Genomic DNA, 11,264 nt, shown 5'->3' with positions numbered 1-11,264 from the left:
TGGAACATGAAATTCCATGGGTATGTATTCACATTTTGTCCGAGGCCATCCCGCAGCTTGAACTTCCTGGTACTCAAATCCACACAAGTCCAGAGACTCTCGCCTTCCCAGCCGATATCCAGCGCAAACTCGACCAGCTTCCCGACACTCTCGAGATGCAGAGTCGGATTGCGGGCTGCATCTAGTAAATAGAGCAGAAACATTAAGCCCGATATATCGGCTGGATGGGCCATACACCAGTCGAGTACAGTATCGACGATGCTCCGTGCTAAGAGAATACTCCAGTCTCCCATCTCCCCGCCAAGCCCGGATAAGAGGTGGTGGAGCTCTCGCATGGAGTTGAAGGCGTAGTAGTTTTTGGGATGCAGCTCGCCCGCACGTAGACCAACGGCTAATTCAGCTTGGAAAAGGCCCTTTGTCGTCTCCAATTCTGGCTTGCGTAGCTTCACCAGGTGTGCTAGCACCCAGAGGCGATGCTGCCAGAGCGTAGGTGATTTGGTATGACGGTGTAGCGGAGAACAAAGATACGTTGTCATCAGGGACAGTTCGGTGCTGAGTGCACGGTCGAGCTCATTTTGGTCCAAATGACCATGAAGTAAGGTGACCAGCCACTTTTTTCGCCAGTTACATGCTGTGAGATGTTCGCAGTCGAAAAGGAGGATGATCTCCGAGGCGGTTCGGAGCTTCGTATTCACCTCGTCGTCGTCGTCGTCGTCGTCTATTGCATCCCCACTGGAGACTTTATGGCCGTGGCTCAGGGTTCCAAAGAAGACGTCTCGGGCAGTTACAAAGGCCTGCACTAGATATTTCTTTGTGGCCCCGATTGACTGCTCATCCTGGAGAAACGGCCCAAGAGCCGGCGGGAGGATTTCAATTTCAAGAACGCAATCACCTCTGGTCGCGAAGATGCGCGATAGTTCTTGGAAGGCTGGTGTTTGCGGCGGACATTCTGATGTCATTGGGAGGCACGCTGTCTTTTACCTAGGTAGCATACCTATGTATCTGGATGTGTATAGGATTAGTTGTGGTGTTTTCTCTTCCACCTCGCCGCGTAGTTCAAGATCGGAGCTCAGAAACGCCGCCAGCCGACAACGGCAAAAGCACCAGTTGGTCGATATGACAAACGTCATTTCTTCTGTTGTGTGTAAGAGTTTCCAGCTAAAGGTTTCTCCTCAAAATATATCCTCAACTCAATAAATTCGAACCCTTGACACAGACTCATCGCTTCGCAAACATGTTGCCCTCATTTGGACGGTGTTTTTCATTCATGTCGCCATTTTCCTGGTGAACACCATTGGTGCGGCCACGATTGACAACCTGGTACGTCCAGTCTGCCTACGAATTTCGTCAACATGTCCCCCTAACGAACACGTTCTCTCTAGCTATGGGTTCTTTTTTCTCAAGATCCCGACATCAATGTCTGCCCGGGACCAGAATAAGATGAAGCGCGAGGCCGTCCAGCTCAAGCGGGAGATGAACAACACGAGCTCGCAGGATGAATTCGCCAAGTGGGCTAAACTGAGACGACGACACGACAAGGCGATGAGCGACTACGAGACCCTGCGTATGTTTTCCTTTCTCCGTGCCCTTCTTTAATAATTCAGATATAATAAGATCTGCTGGGAAATCTACAGAACTGACCTGGGCTACTCTGCTCCAGACAAGAAACTCTCCTCGCAGAAAACCTCCTTCGACTGGATCGTCAAAATCGCCCGGTGGCTCAGCACAAACGGCCTGAAAATCTTCGTCCAATTCAGATACTCCAAGACACCTGTGTTTCCGCTTCCCGGCGGCTGGTTCCCTTACTACATTGAATGGATCTTGTCGTTTCCTCGTGCGCCACAGGGCTCGGTGAGCGTGCAGGTGTGGAACAGCGTGTGCGCCACGGCCGTTACAGTTATTGCGGAGATTCTTACAGCGGTGTTTCTGCAGATGCGGCAAAGAATAGCGACTCCTGTTCCTGCTACGGCCAAAAAGACGCAATGATCCTTGGGGCCTTTTTTTTTTTTTTTTTTTTTGTCATGGTTACACGTGGAGTCAAGGTAAGGTACGGAGTCTAGCATGGACAGTGTGAAATAAATGAAAAGAGGCTGTCTTGTCTTCTCTATGATAAGCATATTTGTTAAATAATGAAACGATAGGCATAAAAGGTATATAGTGATGATGTTTCTCAGATATAAAAAAAAAATCGTTTATCGTCAGCAACCCCATACCGTAGCAGGAGTTTCAGTGCTTGACTCTATGATTGGTATATCATCATGTGAAGCAGCATGAAATAAACCACTATACCACCTATTGCATAGGCGTACAGGACATGAAAGGAAAGGGGAATGGGAATGGGAAATGGAAAAGGTATAATAATCCGAGTCCGGCCCCTTCGGACAGAGCATCTGTGACAGCAAACGTAAATAAAGCACGCATCACGCTTTCCATAAGCTACAGACTCTGAAAAGAAAAGGAAGAAAAAAAAAAAAAAAGAATTGAACTCCTCGCCTCAAGAATGAGCCCCATTGAGTTACCCAGCCTCCGTAAAGAAACCAGGCAATCGCATGACTATGCAAACACGACGAAAGGCAACCCAAATAAAAACCCCCCCTCCGGTGCCCGCCATACCACCATTGATTCCACCAGACAGGTATCGCCAGGCGTCGGGTACAGTCAAGAAACCGGGAGGGAATAGGGCAGTAAGCCGCTGTCAAACTGCTTCTATGGCGGCGCGTTTCCGCATTGCCTGACCAGGAAATTTGGACAGGGTGTCCGGGGACTTTCTCCCAAAGCGACCTCTCAGTAGTAGAAGAGGAGAGAACGGGTAGGTCCTCTGTGTGTGAGCTTTGAATGCGATTCTTTGAGCGAGGAGTTGAAGAGAAGAGAAAGAAGGAGAGAAATTTCAGTATTAATTTTTTTTTTTTTTTTTTCTACGGAGCTTGTGGTGTGCTAGTCTGGTTTAGGTTAGAGTGTGGTCACGTGTATGTTTTGGGCTTCGGTTGCTGGGGCTTTTCCCGATTAGGAATATTATTGTCCACTGCACTTGCACTGCACTTCTTGCTGGAGCTCTTGACAACCAGCTCTTACTTTCCACAAAACCAATTCTTGAATCTCATTTGTATTGTTCTCTTTAGAGTGGCTGTTAGGGAGATACCGGTAGAAGGGGTTTCCAGTGACTTTTCACTGTATCTCAGCTGAGTCACCTCACCTGCATATTCACCTTCGTCGAGCATGAATTTGATGATGAATTTCACGCAAGTAACTCTCAATCTCTAATTGCTGGTTTCACTACTCTGTACTCCATATAGTTTGCAAATAAAAGCAATTATAGCCTTGACATATAAAAAAAGGATAAATAGGCCATAACCCCCGAAAAATCTTGACAAGTCCATCATAGAGAATTAGCTACAAACCCTCCCAGCAAAGCTCCTGCAGCCAATATCCAAAATTCCAGACCAAGGGCTTTGTTATCCATCCTACTTTATAATTTGACATCAGGGCCATCATATCTGGTATCTGACACCGGCACCCCCCCCCCCTTTTGCGCCCCGACTTGGGTGATATTCAAGCAATGGTTCCTGGTCCCGCTGGCGTTACGGCGGCGAAGCAGTGGACCCAAGACGCGGATATATTCCTTCGTCGTCTGAAGAAGGAAGACCAAACGGAGCGTCTGTTGCGGTCCATAAACCGCAATGTTTTCCCTTTGTTCAATTTGCAGCGTGCCGGGGCGGGCTTAGCAGAGCTGGAGGATGATTACGAGGAGATCTGGGATGGCTATGATGAGTAGAGGGGTCGTTTCGCCATTTCTTCACCTTTTCACACGATAATATCACGAATACGGTCCACAGACCCCTTCACATCTTTGTGGAACCTACTCAGAGGGTGGTGATGACCAGATAGATGCAGGCATGCTGCTGGACAGAAATTTCAAAAAGCAGGGCTGCACGAACGAAGAAACGAAGTACGCTGCCATGCGTATGGAAGTCATGTTACAATCCGTTGGCAGACGGTCAGACAGGACATGACTCCGTTACATTGCAGCTCCCAAAGGGACTTTACTTGCGGGGAGTAAATGTGAAAATGATCTACTTCATGGAATTGACTCCCATGAGGACTGGAATTTTAGTACCAGTGGCTCTGGCGAAGTATATGAGTCTCATGGTATAATATCCCAGTTACCTTGCTAGACAAAACGAATACCAGCGCAATGCATTCTACCACATCAAAGGCCTGGGACAATCATTCGAAAAGGCAACCCGCGGAGAATGTGGATGTCAACGTATCCCGCTGGGTGCGTCAGAGATATCATATCCATGCCTTTCTGCCCACCTAAACCACTACCTGCTTTAGGTGCGCCACATATTCTTCGCGATCATATATTCTTCGCGATTTTTTAATATTTAAAGCTATATAATAACAATAATACTAGTAATTAAAATAAAAAAACTCTCTAACTTCTTTAGTATATCTTATATTATTAATTTCTCTTTAAATTAACTTCTACAAGTATAAAGAGAGTAGAGAACTATATACTTTCTTTTTCTACTTTGCTAACCTTCTCTACTTATATTTAGTATTCTTTGCTTTCTTATCTTTAATTAATTAAATAGCATTATAAACTCTTAGAATCCTATTACTAGATAGACCTTTAATCTAGTACTTAGTATAAACCTAGTATTAAGGCTCTTGTATGGTCCTAATCCTTTAAATTACTTTCTAGGTTATTTTTAGCTTCTCAAGCTTCTCTACCTAATATTAAAAGAGTTTTAATATATTCTGCCTTACTTAGTTAGATACCTTATTAAGTTCCTTTATAATCTTTACCTAATTTTTTAGAAGAGCCTCTATTATTACTAGAGGACTATTTTTAATACTAGAGGATAGTAATAGTAGTAAAGATAAAATTTAATAAAAATTAATTAATATATCTAGTATATTTATCTAATTTACTAGTTTTTTAATAATTTTAATATTATTAACTAGCTAGATACTATATTCTTTAAAAATATCTTAAATAATTTGCTAGTAAAAGGTCTAGTTATAGATTAGCTAGATAATCTTTATGTCACGGCGACCACGTGACATGCAACCACATGCCGAACCACATGCCGAACCACATACCCAGTAACCGAGGGTAATCGGGAGAACGGCAACATTCGAGTCGCCTGCGCCGCGCCGGCGACTCGACTAGGCAACATAAATAGCAACGCAATAACCCCCGAAGTGCTGAGAGACAAGCACTTCGTTTTGTTACTTCCAGTACCTTCCTACTATCCTCGTACTCCGTGTAGCTTTGCTTCCTTTACCAACACTACCCATACCCAAGCGCCTCGCCAGTGAGACGCTTACAATTCGAAGTGCTTCTTTACCAAGCGAAGCAACATGGCGAGTACGAGAAGGACTACCCGCTCCTCCTCCCAAGGAGTGGCGGATCCAAACTCCATGGAATCTACAACCATGGTTCCGGAAACCATTATCGAGGAAGGTTTAACGGCACCAGCGACTCTCCAGCGCCAACCCGTCGAGTTGACGGAAGACGATAAGCTGTGGCGCATGGCCCAATACATGGCGCAAGCCATGCAGACGGTAGGGAGAAGGTGCCCGAACCCGAGTTCTTCAAGGCACGAAACCTGAAGGAACTTGGTGTCTTCCTGGAAGACCTCCAAGACTACTTTGGGTCGCAGGGGAAACTCTATGAGAGCGACGCGGCCAAGGTCCGCTACGCTACGGGTCGCCTGAAAGACGACGTAAAGCAGGCGTGGCGCTCTAAGCATGGAGCGAACCCCGAAGGACTCACCTATTCAGAATTCACTGAGTTCCTGCGGAACTTCCTAGAACCAGAGAGAGACCGCGGGCAGACGGCGGCTCACCGGCTCCTACACATGAGACAAGGACCACAACAGAGCATACGAACCCTGATAACCCAGATGGAGGAGTTCGTCCCAATGATCGAAGCCGATCTTGAAGGATTCCTCTGCCAGCTAGCCATCCAAATGGCCCGGCCCGAATTGCGCAAGGAAATCCAGCGGGACGCGACGACGCCGCGAAGTCTAGCCGAAGTCGCCGAACTGGGGGCAAGGTACGAGAAACTTCAGAAACAAGAGAAGCAGGAAAAGCCAAATGGGATACAACCAAACCAACCCCTGGGGTCTCGTGTGTCGAAGGATGACTCAAGGAAGAGAAAGAAAGATGACGGCGAAGCAACGAACCCCGACCGAACAAATTCCAGCGGAAAGAGTCAAAGGAGGAGTGGCGGAACCGCCAGAACCAAAGAAAGGAAGGCCGATGCTACCAGTGCAATCAAACCGGTCATATCGCAAGGAAATGCCCCCAGCGCAGAGAAGGCGCCGAGGGGGCAGGAGAATCAGAGGACCAAGACCAATGACGGTCGAATGCTCCAGAATCCCTAGTGCTCCAACAGGACGAAGAGGCGCCGGCGGGACCCCTCCTAGCCGCCGTAGCCATCCTGGTGGGCAAGAAATGGGTCACGACAAGGGCGCTTATGGATACTGGAGCGAACGAGGACTTTATCTCCTACCGCTTCTTGGCTAAAGAAGGAATAAACCTCGACAAGACAAAGATGGAGCAACCCGTGCGTTTCGCTAACGGCTCAACGGCGCCGTGCTACGCGAGATTCCAGGCGAAGAGCCGAATCACGGATAGCCTCGACGAAACTAGAGAATTCGACATGGAATACCATGTAGTAGATTTGGAAGAAAAAGAATACCAACTGATCCTAGGGCGCAGCTGGCTGAGCCCGGTCGACCCCGACGTCTCCTTGGCGGCGAACACCTGGCGCTACCGAGGGAAAAAGTTGAAGATCAAAATCGAATCGCCCAAGCGATTCAAGAGCACGATGAGGCAAGGACTCACTATGCTGGTCTTGAGCCAACCACGCGACGACAGTGGTGCGACGGGGGCTCTCCCCAAATGCTACGAAGAATGGAAATCGGTATTCTCGGAGAAAGAGGCAGAGGCGCTCCCCTCTGAAAAAGCTAGTCATGACATACCATTAGTCGCCGGCGCAGCGCCACCGACGGGCCGGCTGTATAGTATGTCAAGGACGGAGTTAGCGACCTTGAGGGAGTATATCGATCGAATGTTGGAAAAAGGATGGATCCGGCCCTCAACGAGCGCAGCGGCGCGCCGGTGCTTTTCGTGCGAAAGGCCGACGGGTCGCTACGGCTCTGTGTGGATTATAGGGGCCTGAACGCAATTACCATCAAGAACCGATATCCCCTCCCACGAATCGACGAACTAATGGACCGACTGGTCGGAGCCAAACGATTCACTAAACTGGATCTGCGAGACGCCTACCACCGGATTCGCATCCGTCGGGCGACGAGTGGAAGACGGCGTTTCGCACGAGGTATGGACACTATGAATATCTAGTCATGCCTTTTGGGTTGTGCAATGCCCCGGCTACCTTTCAAGCATACATCAACGAAGCAATGAAGGGGATCCTGGATGAATTTTGCATAGTATATCTGGACGATATCCTGATCTACTCACAAACGGAGGAAGAGCACGAGCGCCACGTCGGCGAAGTACTGTCGCGCCTCCGGAAGCATAACCTCTACGCAAAACTTTCGAAGTGCAACTTTCACCAGGAGGAAGTACATTTCCTTGGCTTCATTGTGGGAATCAAAGGAATCCGAATAGACCCCGAGCGGGTGCGCACCGTGGGCGACTGGCCGGAACCACGCTCGTTCCACGACATTCAAGTATTCCTGGGATTCACGGGATATTTTCGAAGATTCATCTACCAGTACTCCAAGATTACCGCCCCACTGAGCGACATGCTAAAGGGGATGGTAAAGGGGAGGAAGAGCGGCCCTTCAAGATGACAGAGAACGGTCGAAGCGCCTTTGAGGCGCTGAAGCAGGCGTTCTCTGGACCCCCAGCGCTGCGGCATTTTGACCCGGAACAAGAGATACTCCTGGCAACCGATGCATCAGGTTTTGCAATTGCGGGAATCCTAATGCAACGCGATGGCGCCCAGTCCGCGAAGACACGGCGCGCCGCTTGGCAACCCGTGGCCTTCCACTCGAGGAAGCTGATCGAGGCGGAGAGGAGGTACGAAACTCATGACCAAGAACTACTAGCCATAGTAGAATGCTTCAAGGTATGGCGCCACTACCTCGAAGGCAACCCGCACGCGATACGCGTGCAGACAGATCACGCGAATCTGAAATATTTCTACACCACTAAGACTCTGAATCAACGCCAGGCCAGATGGGCCGAGCTCCTAGCGGCATACGATTTCCAGATTGAATATCGGCCTGGCAGCCTCAACCCAGCCGATGCGCCTTCGAGGCGAAAGGATTACGAACCTGCCCAACGGGATACAGCCGAGGGACTCTTGCCTACGCTTCGGGTGAAGCTAGGAGGTTCACGGAACGATCGAGGTGGGAGTAGGATGGTGGCTCCCCGAGAGACCCCGATCGTGCGGTCAAGAGGTCCGGAACTTTTGACCCAAAGAACGCTAGCGCGAAAGGCGGCTAGCAACGAGCAAGCCTGCGGGACGCCATCGACCACTCTGCGAGACTTACTTCGGGAGACACAACGTGGGGACGCCCACGCGAGTCGTATTCGGAGCAACGCCAGCGAGGAACGCCCGGCACGCCGGAGGCACACTCAAACGGCGGAGAAACCACCCGAACAAGAAGTGATGAAGCAGCTCAGGGACGACGCCGAACAAAGGCAAACTCGTGAGGATAGATGGCGCGTCGACAGCGATGGGCTGGTGCGACGCGGTGAGGCCATCTATGTTCCTTCCGATCAAGCAGTGCGCCAAGAATTGCTGAGGGTGCACCATGACGACCCGTACGCAGGCCACTTTGGTCGAGAGAAGACATTGGACCTTGTTAAACGAAAGTTCTACTGGGATACCCTGCGACGCGACGTCGAGGAGTACGTAAAGAGCTGTCCAATCTGCCAGAAGATGAAGGTGCCTAGACGGCTTCCACCGGGCCAGCTCGCGAAGCTCCCGGTGCCAGAACGCCCTTGGCAGGACCTGACTCTAGACTTCATCGTAGGCTTACCGCCGTCGATGCGAAAGGGGCGCGTGTACGACGCCATCCTGGTAGTCGTGGACCGATATACCAAGGGAGCCAAATACCTCCCAACAACAGGGAATGTTAATGCTGAGGAGCTAGCTGACATGTTCATAGAAGAGGTAGTGCTCAAAACAGGAGCGCCGAGGAGCCTGGTAAGCGACCGCGGCTCGCTCTTCACCAGTGAATATTGGACCCAGCTATGCCAAGGGCTACGAGTCAAAGGACGACTAAGCACTGCATTCCACCCACAGACAGATGGCCAAACGGAACGTCAGAACCAGACGTTGGAGACCTATCTAAGGACCTATATTGGTTACCAACAAACTGACTGGCGGACTGGCTAGGCATGGCGGAATTCGCATACAATAATGCGAAAAATGCGTCGTCAGGAATGTCCCCTTACGAGGCATGGTATGGCTACCAGCCGGCGCTACCCGAGCTTGCCGACGTCGGGACTCCGGCACGGTCGCAGCAGTGGGAGAACGACTCGACCAACTACAAGCAAAACGCCGTCAGCTGGAAGAGAGCCTGCGCCACGCCGCCGAACAGCAAGCAAGGAGCTACGACAGGAGGCATCGCCCAACCGAATACCATGTGGGCCAACGGGTGCTACTGTCTACGAAGAATATCCGCACGTGGAGGCCCAGCAAGAAGCTGGACACCAAATACGAAGGGCCATTCGAAATAGTTGAGGTAATAGGCCGACAGGCGTACCGCCTGCGACTACCCAGGTCATATGGGAAAATCCACCCGGTCTTCCATGTATCACTCCTCAAGGAATGGAATGCAAGAGACGGCGACTTACCGGCGCCACCCCAGCCAGTCGTCATCGACGACGAGGAAGAATGGGAGGTGGAACGGATCGTCGCAACAACGAAAGCTATACGGCAAAGACCAATACCTGGTCAAATGGAAAGGATGGCCAACGTATGAGAATACTTGGCAATCAGCGGAAGACTTGGAAAACGCACAAAGATATCCTGAACGAGTTCCGCCACGCAAACGAGACACGGGCGAGGCGCCGGCGAAACGCCACGAAATAGTGAAACGCGAAAATAATAAGTCAATAAGGGTTAAGGAACCAAAAAGACTACAGAGGCGCACCAACGGCGCTACCCTTCCTCTTTTTCCCACCGGGTTTTGAGGTTTAACGGGGCACACTACGGGCGTCAAGGAACCTTAAAGAAAACGACTTGATTTCACTATGCGAAAATAGAAACAGCGAGCGCCTGCGCCGCGACATCGGTAAACCCCTAATCGTCATAACCGTCCCAAACCTCCTCGTCGCTGTCCTCCAACTCTATCATGCCGCCCCCAACACGCTGCACGTTGAGCAGGCGAAATAGGTTGCGGTTAATGGACCGAAGCAACTCTCCGACTGGTCCTCAGTCTTGAGGCGACGAATAAAAACCTGGGTGGCGTGGGGTCCAGCGAGCACAAGCCGCCACGCCCGCCGCCCCGCCAGACATCGCCTGGATCTCGCCAAGACTGGCGCGCACAGGCGGGATCACAGGGAAACACTTTTTTATGTAAGCGGGCACAACGAGTACACCGCTGTCCTGGGTTCGGGCGCACGCAGGAACGAACTTCCACAGGGCCATTGTCCGTGTGCCACCAAGACTTCGCGCAACGCAGGCAACACGGCGTCCACGCGACGGCGGACGAGCCAGCGGGAGCAACCGGAACGGCCGGAGCAGCCGGAGCCACAGCAGCAGCGGGAGCGACCGGAGCCGGCACAACGACGGGAGCCGGCGCAACGACGGGAGCTGGCGCGACGGCGGGAGCTGGCGCGACGACGGCGGCTGGAGCAGCTGGAGTCGCCGCAGCGGAAGAAGCGGAGGGGGAGACGGCGGGAGTCACCACAATGCTAGGAGTGGCCACGGAGGACAAGGGGGATACGGTCCCGCCAGACGACGAAGCAGCGACAGCGGGAACCACGAGGGACGCACCGGCAGCGACAGGGGTCGCGGGCGCCACGGTTGGTATAGGTGCGGGGGGTTCGCCGCGGAAGCCTACAAACAGTCAGCACGATAGACCTGCGCCGCCAGAACGAAGGCACCTACAGAGGAAGAAGTGGTAGCAGCCAAACGGGCCCTCTTCCGCAGAGACGCGCCAGCGCGGCACCGGATAGAGGACGCTTCGAGGGAGCCATGAAGTCTATAACACAGTTAGCCATCGCCACGACGCCTAAGCGACGACAACCCACTAGCACAATGTGTC

General features: G+C 51.3%; 2 protein-coding genes across 2 annotated transcripts; one reads left to right on the top strand and one right to left on the bottom strand.

Moving 5' to 3' along the window:
• On the bottom strand, window positions 1-1,024 carry P175DRAFT_0505452 (uncharacterized protein; the record flags this gene model as incomplete). The annotated part of the gene is made up of 1 exon (XM_040898097.1): window positions 1-1,024. A coding segment is annotated over exon 1 (959 nt), but the record flags the coding sequence as incomplete, so codon positions are not given.
• A 92-nt stretch (window positions 1,025-1,116) lies between these two features.
• On the top strand, window positions 1,117-1,986 carry P175DRAFT_0536536 (guided entry of tail-anchored proteins factor 1; the record flags this gene model as incomplete). Its single annotated transcript, XM_040900315.1, has 3 exons — window positions 1,117-1,144; window positions 1,217-1,564; window positions 1,661-1,986. 3 exons carry the CDS (start codon window positions 1,117-1,119, stop codon window positions 1,984-1,986), a joined length of 702 nt encoding a protein of 233 aa, XP_040748272.1.
• Window positions 1,987-11,264: the final 9,278 nt, after the last annotated feature.

Source organism: Aspergillus ochraceoroseus (assembly GCF_002846915.1).
Source record: "Aspergillus ochraceoroseus IBT 24754 chromosome Unknown P175scaffold_19, whole genome shotgun sequence".
NCBI classification, from domain to species: domain Eukaryota; kingdom Fungi; phylum Ascomycota; class Eurotiomycetes; order Eurotiales; family Aspergillaceae; genus Aspergillus; species Aspergillus ochraceoroseus.
This window is presented reverse-complemented; position numbering and strand designations above follow the sequence as displayed.